Source organism: Sceloporus undulatus, chromosome 2 (genome assembly GCF_019175285.1).
Source record: "Sceloporus undulatus isolate JIND9_A2432 ecotype Alabama chromosome 2, SceUnd_v1.1, whole genome shotgun sequence".
Lineage (NCBI taxonomy): Eukaryota > Metazoa > Chordata > Lepidosauria > Squamata > Phrynosomatidae > Sceloporus > Sceloporus undulatus.
In genome coordinates, this window is record NC_056523.1 from 319,550,871 (window position 1) to 319,576,876 (window position 26,006).

General features: G+C 39.6%; 1 protein-coding gene across 5 annotated transcripts in view; it reads left to right on the plus strand.

Moving 5' to 3' along the window:
• MYO5B (myosin VB) overlaps positions 1-26,006 on the plus strand; it is a 391,629-nt gene that overhangs the window by 224,896 nt on the left and 140,727 nt on the right. For all 5 annotated transcript variants that reach the window (XM_042448811.1, XM_042448812.1, XM_042448813.1 and 2 more), the window contains 3 exons: positions 12,074-12,155; positions 15,744-15,884; positions 22,038-22,160. In XM_042448811.1, coding sequence (XP_042304745.1) covers positions 12,074-12,155; positions 15,744-15,884; positions 22,038-22,160 — 346 coding nt within the window. The remainder of the gene's footprint in view (positions 1-12,073; positions 12,156-15,743; positions 15,885-22,037; positions 22,161-26,006) is intronic.

A 26,006-nucleotide genomic window follows, 5' to 3' on the forward strand; every position in this document is an offset into this window, starting at 1 on the left:
AATAATAATAATAATAATAATAATAATAATAATAATAATAATAATAATAAATTTTATTTTTACCCCGCCTTTCCAAAAAATTATCAAGGCGGCTAGAGATGGAGGCACAGAAGCAGGGTGACCAGATGTCTTAACCGCAAAGGAGGACATGGCATTGCAAAATGTAGGACATTCAAAAATGTAGGGCAATACAAAATAGAACCTAAAAACACTAATATATATATATATATATGATACCTCCAGTGGCCGAACTTTTTGAAATAAATCTTGATAATCTGACTGAGGTTATATGTCCCCTCTGTTGTAAACCGCTCGGATTCCCAGTGATTGGGCAGTATATAAATAAATCCTATTTTTGGGAGCATACTTATCAGATTTGCAGATGACACCAAATTAGGAGAAATAGCTAATACTCCAGAGGACAGGATCAACATTCAAAATGATCTGAATAGACTAGAAAGCTGGGCCAAAGCTAACAAAATGAAATTCAACACAGAGAAATGTAAGGTACTGCACTTAGGGTGGAAAAATGAAATGCACAGATATAGGATGGGAGACACATGGCTGAATGAAAGTACATGTGAAAGGGATCTGGGAGTCCAAGTAGACGATAAGTTGAACATGAGTCAACAGTGCGATGCGGCAGCTAAAAAGGCCCATGCAGTTTTAGGCTGCATCAATAAAAGTATAGTGTCTAGATCAAGAGAAGTAATTGTGCCACTGTATTCTGCTCTGGTCAGGCCCCACCTGGAATATTGTGTCCAGTTCTGGGCACCACAATTCAAAAAGGACATTTGAGAAACTGGAGCGTGTCCAGAGGAGGGCAACTAAAATGGTGAAAGGTCTGGAAACCTTGTCCTATGAGGAACGACTCAGGGAGCTGGGGATGTTTAGCCTGGAGAAGAGAAGTTTAAGAGGTGATATGATAGCCCTGTTTAAATATTTGAAAAGATGTCATATTGAGGAGGGAGCAAGTTTATTTTCTGCTGCTCCAGAGAACAGGACCCAGAACAATGGAGGCAAGCTCCAGGAAAAGAGATTCCACCTCAACATTAGGAAGAACTTCCTGACAGTAAGGGCTGTTCGACAGTGGAACACACTCCCTTGGAGTGTAGTGGAGCCTCCTTCCTTGGAGGTCTTCAAACAGAGTCTGAATGGCCATCTGTCAGGGATGCTTTGATTTGGATTTCCTGCATGGCAGGGGGTTGGACTGGATGGTCCTTGCGGTCTCTTCCAACTCTATGATTCTATGATGATGATGATGATGATGATGATGATGATGATTATGATTATGCTTATGAAAAATACTATTTTATCTTGGGAAAGAAAACTAGTGCTACTGTATATTCTAGCATGGTTATCGTTTTAGTTAGACCTAAAACTACTAAAAATCTATTATTGGCTTTTTAAAAAAATGATAGAAATGTTCAGATTTGAAAATAGAAAGAATGGAAAGTGGTTTCCCTCTAAACATGAGGTGAGGAACTTATGGCCTTCTAGATGTTATTGGGCTGCAGTTTTCATAATCCCTTACCTTTGGTTATGCTTAGAACTTCTGGAAGACTGCATGCTGCCAACCACAGTAAAAGGAAAATCACCTACCATTCTTTCTGTTTTCAACTCTAGTGATTTCTAAACTAAATCCTGCTCTAAACTCTTGGTATGCATGGAATACCTCTGACTCTATACTTAAGACTCTTGTTGTAGCTTTAAGAGCTTTTTTATTGAAAAATCTTCTGAAATCTAGCAAGAACCAGTATTCCATGCAGAAGGTCCCAGAGAGGTTCTTACAACCTAACAGGCTAAGTTGCCCTCACCTTATTTTATAGTTTGGATGAGATCATGGTGTGTCTGAGAAGCCAAGCAGTCTGTTGGGATAGGGAAGGGCCTTGAAATAATTTGCCCTAGTTTTTCATGAGCAGTTTTCCCAGCTTTGAAATTATAACCCTCAACCCCCCTGACAGGTTAATTATTAATGTTGTTCATGCTTCTAATTGGTTTGAATGATGGAAATTAAAGCAATCTGTATACAGAAACTTGCAGAGGGTGGTGGAATCTTTTTGGAATTCCTTTGTAGGGGTTATAGTGGTTACATGTTGGACTAGGACTTTGGGAGACAAGGGTCCAAATCCTTGCTTGGCCATGAGAGGCCCATAGAGCGACCTTGGGCGAGTCACACACTCTTGGCCCCAGAGGAAGGCAATGAGAATCTTCCTCTGAAGAAATCTTGCTATGAAAACTAGGGTTGCCATAACTTAGAAATGACTTGAAGGCACACACCTGCAACAAAGCTAATCCTCATCTTGTAGGTGTAGCGACAAACAGAGCTGCTCAGAAGTGAGGGAACTTGCCCAGGTGCTCCACAAAGCAAAAACTCCCTTCAGTTTCTTCTGTATCATTGGCCCCAGCCCCAACACTACCATTATTGTTTGTCAGAGTCCCATGTCTGCATGTATGTGTCCTGGGCCCTCTAAGAAGACCTGTTGACAAAATCATCCTAATTGTTATTGAATGTATTATGTAATTTTCTGTAAATCACAAAAGTTTGTTCTTGTTGTTTCTGACTTATGGCGACCCAAAGGCAAACCTACTATGGGGTTTTCTTGGCAAGATTTGTTCAGAAGAGGTTTCCCCTGAGGCTGAAAGCATATGACTTGCCCAAGGTGACACAGTTGGTTTCATGGCCGAACTGGGAAACGAACCCTGGTCTCCAGAGTTGTAGTCCAACACTCAGAGCACTACATCACAAATTTACCTATTATTTATTTATTTATTTACTTATTTAGTGCTGTAGATTTGCACAGCGCTGTACATAAAAACAACAGATATAAAAGAGTAAACCTACCTATGGCGTACAGTCTAAGAAATGATAGGATAATACAAATAAAATACATAACAATACAGGAAATGGTTCAATAAAACAGGCAACAAAAAGAACATCAGATAGCAAGTGACAATCACGCAATGTCTGGAAACCCTCCTCTGAGCAGGATGGTCTTCAACTTCAACCTTCCATATAAATGTTTCCTATGTAAAATACAAACATATCTACTATAAAAGAAACACAATTAGAATAGAACATCTGTTAAGAACAAAATAGTATTGCAGGATCCAGTGATATCGTTATTCTACCCAGCATGTTATTGAAGATCCATCAATATTGTTACTAAACAACCCTCATAGCTAAAAACAAAAAGGGAAGGACAATGTGGTAACTTTCTGAAAGTCTGGCCATTGTTGACGCAGAGGGGGGAAATTTGCTCCTTCTATGCATACAGCAAAAGCAGCAGCATCCATGCTTGGGGCACAGCGGAGTCCCAAGATCTGTTGAAATATGAAAAAGTTTGGGAGGAATTCTGAAAATAGTTCTGTGAGAACTGACTGTGTGTACAGGTTATAAAACATGGACTGTTGCTGGAGGGAGAGAAACAGAATCAGGATTAGCATTATCTATATTAGTTAATTTAATACCCTGTCTTTCTCCCAGGATGCAATGCAAGGCAATTTACAATGATGGAAAGCAAGATTTTAAAATCTTCTTTTACCAAAGTTAAAGAGAAAACCAGAGAGGAGGAATGGAATGCAGGGACCAGTGTGTTGATCAAAAGGCACTCTATCCTGCCCCCGTTTTGTTCCAGCTTCAAGTCTTACTTGTTTTCATCTTTCTTATTATTATCATCCAACATCTCAGTCTCCCTTAAGGAATCAGAATGGATAATTTTTTTCTGGGTGGTCTGATAATCCCTTTTCCCAGGTCCTGAAAGTAAAATAGATTTGGGTGCTTTTTGGGGAAGAACTGGCCATCCTGACAAATTGATCATCCTGGGCTGGAGTTACTGTAGTTCTGTGCCAACAACAACTGTGAGGATGTTCTCACTAGGTGAAACCCCGCGTTCTGAATCGAATCCTAGGAGTGGCGTTCCTATTAGGATCCGATTTAAACCTAGAACGGTTCTAGAGCAACCCGCAATCGTCCCCACTACAAATCGAATCGTAGAGCGGTATAAAATTTTGAATCGAGTTTTCGTCATTTAACGCGCGTTAAAAAAGTACTAGGGTCGAACCTACATTTTCCCTTGAATCGGGATAGGAACCGGAGCATTTAAATAGGAACGACAGCCTTTGAAATCGGGTTAGCTGGATGGGAGGAGCGGAGTGTGATGGGGCTGGCCTTGGGGGAGTTGCCCTTTCTGTCTCAATCCGTCGTGGCTGTCGCCATTTTTGCTTCCCTCACCCCTTTGTCCGCTGTGGTCTTTCAATAAGAGATAAGGATTATTTTTATTTTTTATTTTAATGGTTTACAGGCGCTTAATCTCTTCAGCGCTTTAAGCGCCTGAAGTCCCGGCTGCTCAAGCGCCTGCATCTGCCAAAGGACTACAAGGCTTCCCCCGGTGGATTGCAACCTCCCCTCTGTGTGGGGAGAGCCCATTTCTAACGGAGGAGAAGCAGGAAGGGAAGCCTCCTCTCGAAGAGGCGTTCCCTGCCCGCTTGGGCTCTGATGTCGCCCAGGCAGGGAAGGGAAGGCTCCTCGCGAGGAGGCATCTGATCTCGCCCAGGCAGGGAAGGGCTCTGAGCGATGGGGGGGGGGATAGAGCCTTTCTTCCTCCCTTTCTCAAATGGAATCTGCCTTCTCCTCCAACCCTGGAAAGAGAATCTTTGGGAAGAGTGCTCCCTCCCTGCTTTTCCAGCAGCCTCCTTCATTGATCTCTGTGCTCTCTGAAGGGATTCTCCCTGGCTGTCTTGGGACGTCTCTTGCTTATTTGGCTTTCACTCTCTCCTGTCTCTTAGGTCTGCAGCCTCTTGACGCTGGGATCGTTCTCTTTTCCCCTTTTCTGTCTTGTGTCTCTATCCCAATTAAACTGACTGCCTTCTCCTCCTTGATCCCATTTTCCAACCCTGGAGTCTCTACCCACTGAAACACACTGCCTTCTCCTCCTTGATCCGATTTGGCAAACACACACACACACTACAGACAGACAGACAGACAGACAGACAGACACACACACACACACACGATTATATATGAATATTCACACACACACATGCATATATATATAAATGCATAAACACACAAACATAGGTATATATACACATATATATTTGTGTGTGTGTTTGCACACATGTATATATATATGCATATGAGTGTGTGTGTGTGTATATATATATATATATATAAGGTAATTATAAAGTAACAATTTATAATTTACAATAACAAAGTTATGAAAAAACCCTCATCTGTAGTTCCAAACCCACTGTAGAAATAATACAGTTTGAGACCCCTTAACCTGCCCTGGCTCAGTACTAAGGAATTATGGGAACTGTTGTGTTTGTGAGACATTTATCCTCCTCTGCCAGAGAGTGCTGGTGCCATAATAAACTACCATTCCCAGGATTCCCTAGCACTGAGTTATGGCAGTTAATATGGGGAGACGCAGAAGAGGACGTTTGAGCGATTAAGCGCCTTCATTGGTCCATTTGGAAAAAAAAACCCGCCAAAAATACATCAATTCACAAACTGTCAATGAAATGGAAACGATGCCAAAAGTTAAATCACTTCCAAATATTCCGGATTAACGTTACGTCATTCTGACGTACTATTGATTGACAGCTCCAAATAAGGTATGGAGGAGAAGAATCGATTTATTTAAACACCGATTTCATGCCAAGTAGGAACGCTTGCAGGTAAAAACTTCGATTTAAAAAACCAGATAGGAACGAAGAATAAAAGCGATTCGGAACGCGGGATAAGACCAGGGTTATTTTGAATCGGTTTTATTAAAAACGTTGTATTTTAAATCGTTTCAAATCTTAAGTGAGAACATCCTCTGTGTCAACAAAGCCTTTATGAAAGCATTGAAGTCTCTTCTTCTTTCAGTTTGTGAAATGTTAGTGCAAATGCATGCAAAGCTGTTAAATTACCATAGGAAGGCTTGGGATGTGCCTGATGTTTCCATGTGGATTTTGGTTATTACCTTTGTAATAAGAAGTTGCCTGTGTTCATTATGAACACATTTAAAAAGCACTATGTGTAACTGGATTGTGGGTACTTTTCTTTTTATGAAGCATTGGTAAAATAAGAGATTTTAAAATAGAGATTGCAGTGAGATTTGGGTGAACCTATGCTTGTAAGATGAAAAAAATTATCAAAATTTAGTGGTTGTATTTTGTTTTCTTCTCATTTTAAAACCTCTATGGCTTTACATTTTTCATGAAAAGCAGTTCTTCCTTCTGACTAGCACTACTGTTTTCCTAGCAGAATGTTATGGTTCCCTCCGGAGGACGTAATTGCAGCTTCACATTTTTAAGCAAAAAGTATCTGTACCCAGCTAGTATAATGCAGTTCTTATAGAGCTGGTGAGACTATGGATTCAAGTGCACGCTTACCTATGAAGTTTCCAAGATCAGTTATCATATTTCAGCCTAACCTACATAACAGGAGTATAGTGAGGATTAAGTTTGAACATCTTTCGGTTCATTCCTTTGTATATATGAGAGGATGCCAGCGTATAACAAGGAGGAGAAGGCGGTACAGGTGTGGTTTAATTTCTAAACTGGAGATACACTGGTCTGGGCCACCACTAGGGATGAGATACACCTTTTAAGCCACCCAAGGGAGAATGAACAAATTAATCAGTTTTCTCTCTGTTGCCAGAGGTCCCATGGTTAGAAAAAGTCTCCAGCAGCAGGGCAGGGGCAGGTATGCCCCCAGCTTGTCCCTACCCAAAGTTTGGGAGGATTGCAGAGAAGACAACAGGGATCAGGAGGCTATATCTTTCCATAATTCTTTCCTTATATCCTCCTGCTCACTTTCCACATGGCACGAGAAGGATAGGGCAGAAACCAAATGAGCATCTGGAGGCTTTAGTCTTGCTACCTGTGGTCTGTTAGCTGGTTCATGTTGGTGTGGTTGAGATTGTCGTGTCTTGGTGATTGGAACGCAGCCTGTAATGATGCTCCTTCTCTCTTGGCTGCCTCTCCCACCCTCCCAAATTGTGGGAGATAGAAAATAGATGGGTCTGGGTTGATGGAGAAATGTGAGTAGTCCACAAGTCTATTTTGGACATGGGCAAAAAAGATCTGCAAAAAGGGTTTGAGGAAGATTTTCCTGATTGACATTTTGGACAGTTGAAAAGCCCCCTTCTTGTTTTTTTCCCCTTGAGCATTTTCCAAATTATGGCAACTCTTAAGGTGAACTTATCACAGAGTTTTCTGAAGCTGAGAGTATGTCACTTGCCTAGGATCACCCAGTACGTTTTCATGGCTGAGTGGGAAAACGAAACCTGGTCTCCAGCATCATAGTCTGATGTTCAAACCACACGCTATGTTGGCTCTTATTCTTACTATACCTAGCCACCACTGCAAAACAGGTCAAGCTGAGACAATGCCACAGGTGTCAAAGATTAATTGGCATTTTATGGATGCAGCAGATGGTCTACAGCAAAGAAAGCCCATCCTTTGCTCTTTCGCTGCAGAGGAGCACCCTGGAACATGCCATATCCCCTGAGCATGTGTGTGCACTCCCTTGCACAGCCAGAGGTGCGATTGAAAGCAAGGGTTTATATAATGTGACCCAAAAAGTTAAATCAAGAAATCTCTTTTGTACTAGAGCAACTTATAGTGGGTCCCCCTGAGACATGCTTTCTGGAAATTCTGAAAATGGAGATTATAGTCTGCATTCCTGATCCCTGACCTCTCATGGATTTGTTCCAACAGGAAAGCATGGCCTCATTTTCTTATCTACTGGTATATTTAGTTCAATATCCAATGCCCCATACCTACTTTTTGTAATTTGAGGCAGAAGAATTGGAGGACATCCACCTACAAATAATAGGCACGTTTAATAAACTGTAGTGATTTGAGCATTGGACTGTGATTCTGGAGGCCAGGTTTCGAATCCTCGCTCAGCCATGGAAACCCACTGAGTGACCTTGGGCAAGTCACATTCTCTCAGCCTCATGGGAAAGTAATGGCAAACCTCCTCTGGACAAATCTTGTAGGAAAACTCTGTGATAGGGCCAGCATATGTCAGAAATAACTTGAAAACCTGTCAAACGGCTGAGACAGTGTGGTCCTACTTCCTCCAGGAAGTGACATCTTTCCAGATAATGGGAGTTTATCTCAATACTTTTTTTAAAACGTGCCTTCCACAACCTTTTGGCCTCCAGAGGGTTTGAACTAGAGTTCCTATCATGCTGGACCATCTGCCCTACTGGCTTTTGGAATCATAGAATCAAAGATCCACTTTAAAAAGAACAACCCAAATTCACATTTTTAATGAGAAGATTAGTAGTCATGCATATTAAAGTGGCTCTAAAGGAAGATGTTCCCTTAACTGACGTCAAAAAGGGGGGGATTGGATTTCCATTGGATCAACACCTTTGCAGACTTTGGAAGCTAATAGTATTATCTTAAGCCTTAGTCCTCTCGGTCTGTTACAGTTTAAGCAATTCAATTTGACAATAGAGAGGCTCTTAATCTGATAAAATCGAAAAAATTGGCAGACATTTTTAACTGAGTGTGCCTGTACTAAATAACAAGATTGTAGGGCATGAAGAGTTACAAATGTAGCCCCTAAAAATGACAAAGAAAATATATTTTAAACCCTTTATCTTTATGTTCCAGTGAAACTATCCTGCCTCATTGTGCCTTAATCATCTCAAACGCTTTATTAATGGGATGAAAAGATGCTCTTATTTCTTCATTTTCCTCATATTATACTGAATATACATACATACATACAGTGGTGGGCTCTGGATATCAGCTGGGGTTTGTTCCAGGACCCCCCATGGATACCAAAAATCTGTGAATCTTCAAGCCCCATTATATACAATCATGTAATAAAATGATTTCCCTTATATAAAATGGCAAAATCAAGGTTTCCTTTTTGAATATATTTTTATTATTTTTTTCAAGACATAGATGGTTGAATCCGTGGATGCAGAATCCGTAGATATTGGATATATTTTAAATATAGTTACAGTATTAGTTATCTCTGGATCTTTAACTTGGCTTTTTCTTTTAACCTTGCATTTGCCTGAAAAGAATGGCGAAGGGATTTATTCACGAATAGCTTAGCTAGCAGACATTTTGCGCCAGGGTATAACAAATGCTGGGAACCATTATCATCATGCAAGCAAAAAAATAATAGAATTATTGCCTCATGAGAGGACATAGTATAGTGGTTTGAGTGCTGAGCTTCAAGCAGTCAGCATGGTATAGTGGTTTAAGTGTCGAACTAGGACTTTGACAGAACTGGGTTCCAGTCCTGGCTCAGCCATGGAAGCCAACTAGGTGGCCTAAGGCAGTTTATACCCTCCAGCTTAAGCAGAAGGCAATAGCAAACCTCTTTGGAACCAGTCTTGCTTGTGCCTATGGCCACCATAGCTGATTCAGTCTTGGAGACATACAACAACAGTAGCTTGTAAGACCTAGTCACACATCACCGAGTGCTTTCTCTTGGTCCCACCACCATCAAAGGCAGGTTTTGGGAGGATAAAGGAGAGAACCTTCTTTTCAGTGGTTGCTCCCAGTCTGTGGAACTCCTTCCCATTGGAAACTAAGCTGGTCCTTTCTCTGTTCTTTCTGCCAGACGACAAAAGCCTTTTTATTTATTTTATTTAGGTAGACCTTTGACTGTTACTTGGTTGTAGAAAAAGTGTCTTTTAATAGGGTATGTATGTATATGTGCCTTGAAGTTGCCTGTCCACATATGACCATCCCATGAATTTCATAGGGTTTCCTTAGGCAAGGAATAGTCAGAGGTGGTTTTGCCAATTCCTTCCTCTGAAATACAGCCCACAGTACCTGGTATTCATTAACAGTCTCCCATCCACTTTCTAACTAGTGCTGACCCTGCTTAGCTTCCAAATTGAGATGAGACCTGGTGCTTTTAGGATATGCTGTATGTCTATGTTGTTTATTATGCTTAAATGTGTTTTACATGGTTTTGAATTAGTATAGAAAGATATAAAGGAACCCAGTACCACATTTGAGATTGGCTGGGAAGGAGAGATTTCTAGGATAATCTTTCATGAACATAGTCCATCAACTGCATCAAGTAAAACTTTGCATCTGATGCATCTGATGAAATGAACTGTGCCCACAAAAGCTTATACTAGAAATGTCTTTTCCCAGTTAATCCCAAAAGTGCTACTGGATTCCTTTATGTGTTTTTATGCTAAAAGAGACTATCTTTTTGGATACAGTTTTAAATTAATGTTTTTAATACAAGTGCTCAAGGATTGCATGAAGAGGGCACAGGTTTGTTTTCTACTTCCCTAGAGGATAGGAACAGGTCTAATGGTTTTAAGTTACAGGAGGGCAGATTTTGCTTGAACATTAGAAGGAGCCTCTTGATGGTAAAAGAGGTTCATCAATGGAACCAATTGCCCCAGGAGATGATGGAGTCGCCTTCTCTGTATGTCTGCAGAAAGAGTGGACAGCTACCCCACTGGAGATACTTTAGCTGGAGATCATTCACTGAGCAGGAAGTTGGACTTGAGGCCTCTTCAGACTCTAATTCTGTGTTCATTTATTTTATTTACATTTTTTTTGTTATTAGCCTTTTAGCTGTGTATCAGGGAAGAGACAGTTTATGAAGTCTTTTGAGGAGTTCTTCCTGTAAATATCCGTTGCTAGTGAACATGGACAGGAAAAGGTGATACTTTGCTCTTGTCCTGCTTTTGGGCTTCCTTGAGATATCGATTTTTTGCACTATATAGTTTATAGCACTATGATTCCATAGCAACATTCTGTGGATTCTCAACATTTGTAGTTTTGTTGAAACTAGAGCTTTCTGGCTGAGAATTTGAAATACCTCACAAAACTGATCCCATAGGATGCAGACATGGCAGTTAAAGTGGAATCATGTTGCTATAATTGTGTAGTGTGAAAGAACACCTGTTTAGCCAGAACATCAGATTGGTTGGCTGTTAATCTCATCCAGTGGGGATCTTCTTATGTTCTTGAGATGGTAAAGTGGAATTATGTAGTTGTTATGAGAGATCCAGACATAGAAGGGGCAGTGGGAATAATATAAAGTCTCTGAGAAAGGGCAGAGGAAAACAAGATTACATGTAAAGCCTGTAGTACATAAGGCAACATAACAGTACATACTGTGTATCTACGTGTCTCACAACTGTCTGATGACTGGCACCTGCTCTGTGGGGACCCTGAAAAGGGCCTTTATTCTCACCTGCTTTGAGTTCCACTGAAATGGTAATGGCAGGGATTGAATTTGGATTCTTTTGCTTACCTCACCAAAGGCACACATACTTAGAGGCACTTTTTCACCTCTGAAAGCTTCCCATGCCCTAATACTCCATCAACATTTTAAAAGATGAGCTGAAAATTGCCCCCAAACTGATCAGAAGTTAGATGACATCACTTCCAGTCTTGTTGGACACACCAGTGCAGCCCACCAAGGAGGAGTGTGGTGCTCCCCAACTCCATAGTTGCTTACACTTCTTGGGTGATAACTATCATCAAAGGGATGGTGATGGGTTGCTGTTGGTTGAGTGGATTTTTGATTGTCAGAGAAAGCAACCAGAACAGTTTAAGGGAGCAAAACACACCCAAGTACATGTAGAATAGACCCAGTGTATCAGTTGCTGGTCAGTCGAAACTCCCTTAAATGCTATTGATTCAATAGGTCTACTCTAATCTTCACCTGTCAACCAATCAGAATCACACCAAGGTGGCAGATCTATAGGAGCTGGATACCTTAACCCAAAGCTGCGGAATGAGGGTGATTCCTGGATGTTTTTGGACTTCACCTCCCATCATTCCTTACAATTGCCTATATCTACAATGGTCAATGGGATTTACAATTCTATAACACACATTGTCCTTCAGCCCTGACTTAGGCTCCTGCTGATGTTCTTCCGTAAATGGGTGAATGACATCAGAATAAAATGAATTTTTATTTATGTATGTATTATAAGTATTTTTATAACACCATTCAATCATATTGCCAAGCAATTTTACAAAAAGAATGAAACTATTATAATGTAAATTGAAATGAATGTGGTTGTTAGAAACAGGGTTTACTTAAAATGATTGTTTTACTCTGCAGGTTTGAAACCTTTGAAGTGAACAGCTTTGAACAATTCTGCATCAACTATGCCAACGAAAAGTTACAACAGCAGTTCAACTCGGTAATTTGGGCTTCAAAATGTCCTTAATAATTTTCTCTGAGGTTAGGCTGAGGTACAGTGAGAAGTTAAAAATCTTGGCTTTCCATTTCAATAGGAAGTGGGGGGGGGGGGGGAAGACTCCCAATATTTTACAATCACAGCATTGTTGTTGTGATCTGCTGTCAAGTTGGCTTTGACTTTGGATATCTCAATGGATGAGAGACCTCCAAAAGCCTTGGTCATCAGCTGTCCTGCTCAGGTCTTGCAAGCTCAAGGTTGTGGCTCCCCTAATTGAATCCGTCTATTTGTAATAAATCCTTTCTCTTTTCCTACTGACGTTCACTTTACTAAGCATTATTGTCTTTTCCAGTGAGTCATATTGTCAGTATGTCCAAAGTTAGCAGCTTCTGTTTAGTCATCTTAGGGTCCTCACAGACAGGCCAAAATAAAGCTGATTCGGGTCACTTTGGAGGTATGCTGTTTAAATGACACATGCATCTTAAGAGGCCAGAAGTGGCACCAAAGCTGCACACTGGTCCTTAGGACTGGAGTGTGGCTTTGGTGTGACTTCTAGCCTCATAGGATGCATGCATAATTTAAACAGCATTCCTCCAAAGTGACCCGAAACAGCTTTATTTTGGCCTGTCTGTACGGGCCCATAGCTTCTAGTAAGAGTCCAGGCCTGAATTGTTCATGGACCCATTGATTAGTCTTTTTAGTCATTCACTGTATCTATACATTTTGGAAAATGTATGTATTGCATTCTCCTTTTCCTCCTTAGATAGACAGGGACTTCCCTCTGTCTCATTCTATCTAAACATGCGACTTTGGCCACTCATTCTTGGAGGCTGTTTAACAGACTCTCAAGATTTGAACAGTCTCCTCTCAGTCTCAGTCACAGTAACTGCCACTTCTCTGTAGTAGAAGTAGGGTTTTTCTCTTCTTCCTGCTATATTAAAGATGGTGAGATTTCATCTTTATATCTAATACACCAGTTAGGATAAGGTTTTATTTGTTATGTATTTATTTATTAAAGTCATTATTATTTGTTTTTAAACTTCAAACATGTTTTTTTGTTTTTTGGAGTAAGTCTTTATTCTTTAGGGAGGCAGATTTAGAATAAATAGTCTGATCCACACTTTTGCTGTTCTGCTAATGAAAGATGAACTCTAACTTTACCTTTCATCCTTGCATATTTTTTTATCAATTTAAAAGGGTCAACACCACCATATTGTCACAATCCTCTGCAGTGTGTTTCCAGGTGTCCTAGATCCCCTTCTATTTCTCCAATAATTCTTCCTACTTTTAATTTTGGAAGAACTTGAAGAAGAAAACTAAATTTTGACAGGGTCATTGTTTTAATGACTGCTACTTTACCCAGCCAAGGCAAATTCTGTATTTTTCTCTATCATTCTTCTAGATCTTTTGTCATTTGTTCAGTCATTTCTGTGTTTGACCAGTCCACCTATTTAAGGAATACTAATCCCTGAACATTTAAAATATTTATTTATGTTTTAAATAAGGGATTACTTTGACTTATTTTGTGTGTGTGTGTGTGTGTAATCCTTTTACTTTCTAGTATTGGTCAAAATGTTAACAATTCAAAAATAATGTCGTTTGGATTTCGAATCACTGATATAATCAGTAAGTAGATTAATGATAACTGAAACCCTTTAATTAATGGATGTCTCACTAATTGCCTAGTTCTAATTGCATTCACAAGTGGTTCTAAAGAAATCACAGACACACAGACACGTTTGATTAATGCATTTTGTTAATTCTATACAACTGGAGATTCATATATCTTGATACAAATTGTAGTATAAAGTGCCTGACAAATTTAGTTAATCACACATGTACATTCCAGATCTATTCGCATCTATAATTGTCATCCAAAAAGGCCATTCCCTCTTGTCAAAGTCTTTTTTGAACTCTGGCAATTTTCCAGGACCCCTGATATCAGATGACTTTGGAGTGCCTAAGGGGGTATTCCCACTTAGGGTTTAAAGCAACTTATAATGCAGCGACTTAAAATGCCGCGACTTAAAATGCAGCGATTCTCAATTCGCTTTCTTAATCTTTTTTTTTTTATCGTTCCCATTTGTGTTGGTGAGGGTAAACATTCAGGGTTAATCTACCTCTCTTTCGTTCCCATTTCATTTACACTGATGTATATTTAAACCGGTTTTCGTTCCCATTGGCTGTCAATCAACGTGACATCATCATGTCGTCATTAAAATGCGAATCAAATTTATTCTATTTATCCTTGCCCACCGTTCCCATTTCTTGTCCGTGTGTGAAAGTTCATACAAACTAGGGAACATAAACGGAGAGATCATCCAAATATGTGCTTGGGAAACCTTTTTAATAAGCGCATATGCGATTATACACATTTTTTTTAAAAAAAAATTAAATGGACTTACTTACCTTCCTCACGATGACCCCCGTGGAATAGGGAGAATGATAGGAAAAAGATGGCGGTGGCGAGGGAGAAAACGAACAAAGAAAAAGTTACACCCACAAACCAGCCCCTCGGCAGCTGCTCCTCCCATCGCCAGGATCCCAAATCAGACACCAATTTGTTCCCATTCTGCTACAGTGAATCGTATCCCAGTTCTGCAAATAACCCGCATTATAACCTACTATTTTTTACACCGATTTATAGACGTATAAATCGAATTAAACAGTTTAATTCGATTCAGATTTGAATCTATATGGGAATGATTCCGGGGCAATGCAGGTTTAATTCGGGCTTCAATGGAAACGCTACCCCCTAAATTCGCATCATGATCCCCGTTATAGGCGAATGGGAACACCCCCTAAGTGGATCAGGATCACTCCTGATCCATCTGGGCACTCCTAATTCACCTGATGTCAGAGATCCTGAAAAATTGCTAGAGTTCAAAAAAGACTTTTCTCTAGTGGTTACACCAGTGACTGTCAGAGGACCCTAAACAGCCAGTTTGTGACCTTAATACTTGAATGTGCCATCCCATCCTTTCTTTTCTTTGTTTTCCTTCTTCTCCTATCACCAGAATTCTTGTTTCGTATACAGTCTAGGATCCATTCCTTTCTTGTTTCCTCATACTATTCAGCCTTATGGAGGTCTTAACTCTTTGGGGGTAAAGGGGATTTCTTGTGAAATAAAGCAGGTAAGACTAGCAATAGTACAAGATGGATTTTAAAATGATGAGCCCCATATGCCTATAGCTGTACAATGGCCTATTACTTACGGAAACATCATAGTTCAAAAGATGTGGAGTTTCATCCTTAGAAAATAATTATACTCTGCCATATATCATGGTTCAATAAATTAAATTCAGAGTGATGACATTTCATTTACTCATATCTTTGGCTTGGTTCACATTTATAGCCTGTGTTAGACAGCATGTCATATTTTTATGATGACAAATACAGACAAAAGGAGTGAGAATTCCAAGGAGTGTTTTAACAAGAAACATGTTGAATCTAAAGACTACTTAAGGAGTTACTTGTAAGGCAGTCTAGGCTTTTAAAAAATCTACAGGACTCATGAGAATGTTTCTAGTTTATCATTCAATTAGTCATTCTTAAATACAGGAGGATTTTTACTCTCTGTTTCTGTTTCAGCATGTGTTTAAATTGGAGCAAGAGGAATACATGAAGGAGCAAATCCCTTGGACACTCATAGATTTTTATGACAACCAGCCATGCATAGACCTTATAGAAGCTAAACTGGGTATTTTCGATTTACTGGATGAAGAATGTAAGGTAAAAAGAACAAAATGTCTTGTTTGGTACACAGTGGTGGATCAGGGAGTGTAGTCTTTTAGGTGTAGCAGCATAATTAGTAATCTTAAAAGCTTTCTAAAAATTCTGGCTTTGTTGTTTCTGTAATTCTGCAGAGGTGATGCTGTTTTAAATTTCATTCTGGAATATAATAATAATAATAATAATAATGATGTATTTTTATCCCGCTTCTCTGGAAGGATCGAAGCAGCTTACATCTCTAAAAACATATAACATAATAATACAATAACATAAAAGTAACCCCCTATCCTTTATCCCAACAAATCCTCATAATTATAATATAACATAAACTAATATAGATTTATATAATATAGACAGGTTATGAAATTGCCTGTTGGAAGAGATCTGTCTTGACAGCTTTTTGAAAGCTGTCAAGGTTAGTAATATGCCTAATCTCTTCCGACAGGCAATTTCATAATCTATCTTCCCACATACCTTTAATGTAGATTTCTGCCCTACACTTGGTTTAAATTATCTCTTTTACCCCCATTTCTTTGAACTTTGTTTGAGCTTCAGATACAACAAAGAATGTAAGTAAGTTATATAATTACATTAAGGGGTAAATGCTAGAATAAACTTCTTAAAATGAACAGGACTTCCTAGGTGGTGTCCACACATATGAAAAGAAATGTTCTCACCCTGTTCCCACACTGTCCTGTTTAGATGATGCACAGTGCCAAAACAGGTGAAACACGGGTCCAATCTGTGTTCCAGGGCAATTCTCCAGAGTAAAAGGAGTCCCCATTTGCTCTGAATTGGGACAGAAACTCCAGATGATCCCTTGAGTGTGTTGACTGCACGGCGATGTGGAGGTACTGATGCAGGTGGGCAAGCTACTGACCTCTGCCCAGCACTCAACTCCCTGCCATAGCACTTTCCCTTTCAAGTTCATGTGGTTCCTCCTCATTCTTTTTGAAGATGTGCACATTGATCTCACAAGCACACGCTAGCACACACGTTAGCACAATACCATCAGTGCAATGTATTGATGGTCAATAGGATGGCTGTTACCCCCACGAGCCATGGGAGTAGAGGGAGAGGGGTCTCTTGGGGAGTGCGCAGACAGTACTGCCAGATTGGCCTTTTGTAGGTTTTGGTTGTGCAGACAGCTTGTCCTCCCTGTAGATCCAGATGTCCTGATGGTAAACTGGGTTTTCCCGTCAGTGCAGACATGGACTTAGTTATAACTAACACAAGTCCCATTGATTTCAGCAAGTGTACTTTTGGTAACAGGTTGTAGGCCACAGTGAATAGAACCTATTAAAAAAGGAGTGCTCAAAATACCAACAATTTAGCACGGAATATACAAAGGGCAGTGAAAAAATGAAACCTTTTGAATGCCATGCCTAATGACAACAGCAAGCAGAATCTCCATGAAGAGGTGGTTTCAGGGCTGCTGGCAAGTAGTACTGGCCCCAGGAGAAGATGCATGACCAAGTCCCCATTCCTGAACAGAGATAAATAGATGTTTTAGCCATTTTAGTAGATTACCTTAGGTAGTAGATGTTTTAGCCATTTTCTGGTCTCCTCAGATAACCAACTGATTTTGTAATGTACAGAGATTCCTCATCACCACTGTCCAGGCTTGGGCCCTCTAGAATCTAGATACACCCCACCCCTCATAAGTCCTGCATTAGTGTGATCTCCATAAATGACTTGTTTTCAGACAACACCCACCTTCTATCATTTGGCAAGAGAATCCGGGGCTGCCACTGATGGCCTTGCTCCTGCTCTATTGTCTTCCCTGCCTTCTTACTATTATTCCCACATTAGCCTCCTTCTACTCCTCTTTAACACTAGAGTAATATACGCTTCTCTCTGTGTTCATTGAGTCTCAGGGGCCATTTTATTTTTTGATGTTATTACGTTCCTTCAAATTGAGTCTCACTTATGGCAACCCCATCCTATGGCCAGATTTTTTTCAGAGAAGGTTTTCTGTTGCCTTCCTCTAAGACTGAGAAAGTGTGATTTGTCCAAGGTTACTCTCTGGGTTTCCACAGTTTAGAGGGGATTTTAACCCTGGTTACCTGGGGTCCTAATGTTCAATCCACAACTCATTTGTTTCTCAGAGTGTGGGATCCACACTGGGGGCACAAGTCTTGATCAGTAGGGGTGCAAGACTTGAAGGTCCTGATTCCTCCTCCTCCTCTTCACCTTCGCAAACCTTTTCTGTCCTGGAGGGGAAAGAGAAAGACGAGGAGGGATCTTGGAGCAGCCACCTCTACCTGAAGGCGGAGTATAAGCTCATTGGATCATGGCATCTGGCAGGATGCATCTTGAGCTGCTGCTGCTTCCCCCATCGTTCCCATCACTGCCATGATTCTTGGGATGAGACACTGCTACATGAATATATATATATATATATATATAGAGAGAGAGAGAGAGAGAGAGAGATTATTAATATACTTCATTAAGCGGAAAGGGCATGATGTCTGCATATAGATGTAAAGGGGCTCACAAGGGTAAAAAGTTTGAGAACCACTGCACTACATCATGTTGTCTCCATGTTATTTTTATTTCACTGTTTTGTAATAAACAGTGTAGGGGTTTAATTGCTTAAGGAAGGGACAGATTCAAAGATGGAAGGGTGCAAAGTTTGGTGAGATGTTGATTTAGAACAGAAGATGTTGTTACATATCTGAGATTTCTGTCATTTTTTTGTGAGAAAAGGGGCAGGCAAATTTACCAAGTTACCAAAGTTACCAAGACAGGAGAGAGCTCTAGGTATGAACAGTTTTCAAAGGCCACATTAACACTACAGGATTAATTCAGTTTGACACGACTTTAACTGCCATGGCTCAGTGCTATGGAATTTTGGGAATCTGTGAGATATTTAGCCATCTTTGTCAATCTCAGGATTTAATAGGATGGAGTCATGACAGTTAAAGCCATGTCAAACTACATTATTTCTGCAGTATTGCAGCAGCCAATCTCTCTCTCTCTCTCTCTCTCTCTCTCTCTCTCTCTGAGATGCTAGAAATTTGGGCACTACAGGAAAATATTATAGAGGGGCAGAATGATAAATGGGGTTACAACCCCCATTGCTAAATCCCAGAGTAATCTCTGCATCTTGAAATGGGTGGATGAGAGACAGAATTTTGCAGCAAAGTATTTCAGGTTGAACCAGATGTTTTATGAACTCCTTTTATTATTGCTGAAAACTGAGAGTACATTGTGGGATGATGCTGGAAGATGTTTTCTTCTGAGAGCTTTGAAAGCTGAAGGGCAGTACTCCTTGTGTTTTGTCAGTAGACATCAGAAAGAAAGTACAGCTTTTGTTTTAGTGAATGCTGAAGGAATAAACTAGTTTAGCACTGTAATAAATCCTAGGAAAATGTTACCTATGCAGTCCTGTCAGATCCTTGCATTATAAAAGTACTTGAGTAAGTAAATAACCATAGGTAGCATATCCTGATGACACAGTGATATTGCATGAAAAGCCATTTTAAAAATATTCTGTTCAGTATAATAATTAAATAGAAAACTAGAGGGGCCTTTGAATGTTCTGTGAGGTAATGAAGCTAAGAAAAAATGCTTGTCAGGTTGCTGTTGAAAGATGTCTTTTCTACATCTGTGTGTTTCTGCTTTGGGCAATTAAGATACTTTGTGTTTTTAAACCTGGGAAAGCTATTATTGTTTACCACAAAAGCTGAGCCTCCTTATTTGGGCGGAAGAAAATATTCAACCTGAATAAATCAATTTTGAACTTAATTTCTGTAAGAAATGTTTGTTTATAGTTTGCTTTTGCATCAGTGACCCTGTTCCAAAAAGTTCTAATGTCTAATAAGAGTTGTAAGAGAAAATGTAAATATAAAACAAAAAAGACCCAACTTGCTTTTTTCTCAGCCCACTGAAATTGTGACCAATAAAAATGTCCCAGTTTTCCTTGGCCATCACACATGTTGCTGTGCAGGGCAACAATTCACTAGAGTGCTATTCAAACTAGTGGTGTTTGGTGCAATGCCATTCCACACACAGTGCCAGCAGTTGGTTGTCAGTCCACTGTGAGTTTCCAGGAAAAAAAAGAAAAATGATTGTAGTAAAATAGGCACAAATATGATGCCAATCTCTAGCACACTGGGGGGGGGACCTTGCCAATTCTCCATATCAGATAGCCTAAGAAGCACTGTTATAGTACAGTTGATCCTCCATATCCACAGATTCAAGCACCCACATCTTGAAAAAATCTAAAAAAAATACACACATTCCAAAAAGCAAACCTTGATGCTGCCCTTTTCTATAAAGGACACCATTTTATTATCCATTGTATTTAATGAGTCTTGAACATCCATGGATTTTGGTATCCATGGGGAGTCCTGGAATGATAGTTTTGATGATATGGTTTTGAAGAGTTTGAGACCATAGCTACCTCCATCTTTATTATTGGGTCAAATATCTGAATAAGCAATCTAGAATCCTTTTCTGGCTATGGTGCATTGTGTAGGACCTTTGTTCAGTGAAACAGTGGAATTACCCTATGTTTATATGTTAATGTCAGATTAGAACTGAATAATTCTTACTCCTGAGACACACAGAGAGGAGAATTTTTATCTCATTGGCAATAGATTGTACTATGTGCACACCTTGACAACATCTAACCATCAGATACGCTCAATAGTTACGTGGTAGCATGCAACTCATTCTCACTGTTCATATGTTCTGATCAGTTCAACTTCTTCTGCAAAGGGGTGAACATATGTTACCAAGTAATACACTAAACAAATAATTAAATAAAGGTGGCAATAATTAAATAAAGGTAGTACAGGGGTACTAAGACTTCTGGTGAGACTAATAGTGGCATCACATTTGATACGTCTGGTCAGACACATGATTACAAAATACATATGTTTTATTAGATTGTATGTCATGGGCAGGTTTACTTTATCTATTTTGTATCTACAGTGCTGTGTAAGTCTACAGCGCTATATAAATAATAATAATAATAATAATATCTACCATGTGAGTTGCAAAGTGTGGGTGTTGTTTAAATATCTACCTTGTTCCTTTAATTTCACAATAGCAGTGACCAGAGAGTCATAGCTGTTTCTACATAAATATGCAGACAACTCCCTTATAAAACCCTATATGGCTCAAGTCCAGGTTGTACACCTGGTGGGAACACAGAGAAAGATTTCTCCATGGCTGCTCCCAAACTCTGGAACTGCCTTCATGGAAAGCCTAGGCTGGCACTGTCCTTGTGAAGCAGGTGAAAAACAGTTTACTGCCTGCAGGTCTTTGAGAAATGATTTTTGGGGGCCTTTTATAATGCAATGGATTTTTGTTTGATTTTTTTAAATGGTTTCTGATTTGTTTTTAATTTTAATTTTTTTGTGTAGTTTAATTTCTTTTTAGCTTTTGCACACTGAATGTTTAGCTATGTTTTGTATGTAAATGTTTAATTATAGCGCAGTACATACCACCATAAAGCGGCGTACCAGTGCCAATTCTAGGCAGGGACGTAGCTAGGATTTTAGGAAGGGGGGGGTCCAGACTAAGTGCCATCATTATAATGGGGCTTGAGTGCGGCGGCGCGGCAGCACACACCGTTCATTTTTCTAATGAAAGGGGGGGTCCGGACCCCCAGAACCCCCCCCCCGGCTACGTCCCTGTTCTAGGGTTAGGGACCGCGTGGCAACCACACTGTTCCTAACCCTAGAACATACGGGCAGCACACTTGTTACACCGGCCCTGTGGCTTAAAAAGAACCTGCTTTTCCTGGGTTCTTTTTCCTCCCGAGGGAAGCCACGCGGTTTGGCAGCTGTGGCTTCTCTCCGGAGGAAAGTAGGCCGCCGGCAGGCCACCCTTTTGGGGCAGTCTGTCCCAGGCCTATGCTTTAACTTTTGGAAGCAGCCTTGATTCGTGAACTGGGGAAAAGTTGGGATATTAACAGAAGAATAAAAAGATACATAATTTAATCCTTGAGCAAATTTAAAAGAAAACTGTGCTAGGTAATCTTTTTGTTGATGTCTAATGAATTGGCAGTGCAGATCTTCATTGGGAGCTATGTTAAAATGAACAGTTTGTAAACTCAGGGTAAGGACTGTGTTTTCCCTCAATACCCATGTTCCCCTTTTAATAACCTTTCCATTATCTTCCCTTTCTTTTTAAAATTAGGTCCCCAAGGGAACAGACCAGAACTGGGCTCAGAAACTATACGATCGCCATGGCAGCAGCCAGCATTTTCAAAAGCCTCGGATGTCAAACACCTCCTTTATTGTTGTCCATTTTGCAGATAAGGTAATGAGAATGAGGAGTGTGCTGTGTAGGTGACATCTCATGCCGCTTGTTGAATGATGGACTGCACCTTCTAGAAACTATTGAGTGTGTGTGTACACCTTCCTTTTATCTCTGGACACTTAGGACAGGTGAAAGCTTGAGATAGTTATGAATAACTAGAAAACCTGTGTTTAGAGTATAATGGGAAGCTAAATCTTGCCTTCAGTAGCATATACTGTATTACTTGTCAGTAGCAGCAACTTGGAAAATATTATTTCTTTAAGCTAAACCTACTATTGATCTGGGAGTTGTAGTTTGAAAAGAGTAATATTTCCAAGCTCTGGTTGTAAGTACGTAATGCTGGATTTGCACCGGGAGGTTGGATTAGAAACTTCTTCCTCCCTCTTCTTTTATCCTGCATCTTTTGTAGTGGCCTGAATACCAAGGTTCAGCTGTTTATTTTTCTTGGTAGTTATTCCAAGCTGCTATTAAAAGGTTCAGAAGTAAGGCCAGCAAAAAACTTTCGGTTTGGCCTGTCAGACCTGCCTTGAATTCTCATTCAACTCTGAAGTTGTCTTTGTGGTCTCAGGCAACCTGCCTGTCTTAACTGCTCTTGTTATCTTCCTTTAACTGTCTTGTGACTCCTGCAAATTATAAGAATGCAACTCTTCAGAATATGACTTGTGAGGCTGTACCCCTGTGGTCATTTTTGGCATTTCTCAATGCTCTGCTCAGTGAAATCAGCCATTACATAACAGATGAAGTAGGAAAGAGTGGGAAAAGCATAGGTGGGACTGCGGCTGCACCTCAGCTAAAGCCACAGACTCACTTCTACTGAGATGTATACCTATATACACAGTCATAATTATAAGTTAATTGACTGGAGAGATCAATACAAATTGGGAGCAAAGACTTCCAATTTAAAAATTACTATTAACATATTTTGCCTGCTGAAGAATTCAGTGGAGCTTTGTAAGTCTGCACAAAGTATTTGCTGCATATTGGATGGCCAATGAAGGTATCACTCTTATGAATTTTGGTCTTAGAGAATATCCCATGTGGATGTTTTAGTGTTTTTCTGAGCTCTGTCTCCAGTGGCCAAGATTCCACATGATGGCAGCAGAAATGTTTAATTCTCTACAGAAGACTATGGAGTCTATAATCTCCTACATCCTGCTGTCATTCCAAATATGTTTTTCCTAGATCTAGTAGTAGAAATGAGACTGTCTGGAAAGGAGAAGTGACTGAGGGAAGGGAAGAGCTATGGGGATGTGGGGAGAAGGTATGGAATTCAACTCTGCATCTTTATGTCCTTCTTGGGTCCTCTACTGCTCCTTTCTACTTGTGACATGGCAGATCTGAGGACACTGATTTGCTGCTGTCACATGCTTAAGCTTCTAAGTAGTTTGAGAAGGGCTGTGGAATGATTGCTAGGTGAAAAAAGTATGGTTCTTTTTCATAATCTCTGACTCACACAAATAAGTTATCCTTCACCTGCAATAATCCATTTGTATGAGTTCACAGGTGATCACTCAGTGACTTACTTGTATACAACCTGTCTTTCCCTAGTACTGTCTCTTAGATTGAAGGATTGAGGATCCTTGCCATTTGTTAGCTAATTCTGGATTCTATCTGGGGTCATCTTTATCAACTTCTGATCACCTAACATATGATAATGGTAACATCAGGCAGCTCAGATGGACATCAACACTCCATGTAAATATTTTGGTGGAGTTTTGAAGGAGTTCCAAAATATTAATATGGGATCCGACAAACTTTTTCACAGTATTTATTGTAAAGAGATAGATGATAGATAGACAGACAAACAGACAGACAGACAGATAGATTCATTCCAGTCAGGGAAAAACACAGACATAGCAATATCTAGGCACTTCATCTTTGTTATATTCCATAACATTAGACATAAGCCAATTTATATTGAGTCAAATATCCATTATGATATATTCATCAGAACATTCATAAGGACTTTCTCTCTCTGTTCAGCTCTTTGTTTTATTGTTTACTGTTTTATTTGTTTTGTTCTGTTTTGTTTTTGTCTTGTAATAATGTGTATGTGTTAATGTTGTTTAATTAGTTGGTTTTAATTATAATTGATTTAATAATTTTTTAAGGGGGGGGGGGGGGGAATTTTGTTTTATAATTTATTGTTTTTTATCCTTGTTAGCCGCCCCGATTGACCTCAAGGGGCGGGATATAAATAAACTTTTATTATTATTATTATTATTATTATTATTATTATTATTATTATTATTATTTAACAGGCTTGGCAATAAGTAATACTGTACATGTACGAACATCAGCTTTCTAAACCAATTAACATATAACACTCTCCTTGTTATATCCTTATCACATTCTATCTGATCACATTGTTTTCCAAAGTCTGTGCTAAGTCATTATATAGATAGTTCCTAAAGGTTTTTACATATTCTCAGTCTTGTCTTATCATATTCCTAGCCATTTTCATCTCTTTGAGGAATTTTACAACTCTGACAGGCTTCTGTGTAACATAGGCATTCAGGGGTTACATCTTCAGCACTTCTTAAGCAAGTCTTAACTACATTAATTACATGTAAGCATATATCTCTTAACATTACCAGAATCAGCATTTTAGGGCAACCTGTCAAGTCTTATCATCATAGAAAACGGTCTTCTGCAGTGGAGATATGCCAGGCATATCTCATTTCCCAACTCTGTCTTGGCTCTTTTATTCCCTCCTGATGCCCACTCAGTGCATGAGTTATCTGTTCCAAGGTTTACATTTCATCTTTTTATTCCTGTACACTTGCATTTAGTATACACCCTACTTTTAGAATACACCATGCTACCTGTCCTCAGGTGTCTTTAGTGTACTAACTCAAAGGGTGACCTGGGATCACTTTTGTAGTTTTTGCTTATATTCTTTAAAGGAACATCTGGCATTCTTCTGAGACTTCAACTCTAAACAAGATTTACCCTTCTTTTTATTACAAGACAGAAAATGAGCACACTGTCTTGAATCTTAGGTTCTATATTCTGCTATCTATAGGTTTTACCAGGTTATATGCCTTTTTAAAATGCTATATAAATATTTCAATGGTATATGCACAGGCTGAGGAGTTGCCAGCTCAAATGTGTTTGGTCAGTTACATGCAGAGGCATGTATTTGAAAAAATGTAACATGTAATGAAAATAAATTATGACAAGAAAGATCCTTGAGCAGAAATATTGGGTCCTCATGGCAGATGTTTTATGAGCTTCCTTTGTTATTGCTTGCACAGTGAAAGTGAATTCAGGGTTGCTTTCAGAAAATGTTTTTTAGCTCGAGAACTTTGGAGGCTGAAGGTTTGAAATCCATTTTATGATAAAAGTAGGTTGGCTGCTTAATATCTAGTTTGGACAGATCATGATCAGAGCAAATGAGCAGCGTGTGTGTGTGTGTGTGTGTGTGTGTGTGTGTGTTTAAGAGTCCATATTATGTCCCCATCCTGTTGTTGAGTTTCCCATAGGCAGCTGGTTGGCTTTTTTTGAGAACAGAATACTAGGCTAGATTGTACTTTGAGTTGATCCAGCATGGCTGTTCTTACAATCTCATGTGCCACCTTCACTAGATGTCATTGCTTCTCCTTTTAGTTAATTCTCAATTACATGGACAGTCTTCTTTTGTTTTCTTGCTCTCCTGGTGCCAACCCAAGAGAGAAATAAATACTTTCTTCATTTCAGATGTACTTTCTACTACACTCTTCAGAGGGTGGGATAGACAAAAATTGTTCATTGAATAAGAAACAACAATTTGACTGCAGTGTTTTTCCAGAATGATTTTTAATGTCTTTTATCTTAAATTAAAGCAATGAGCTATTATTTGGGGAA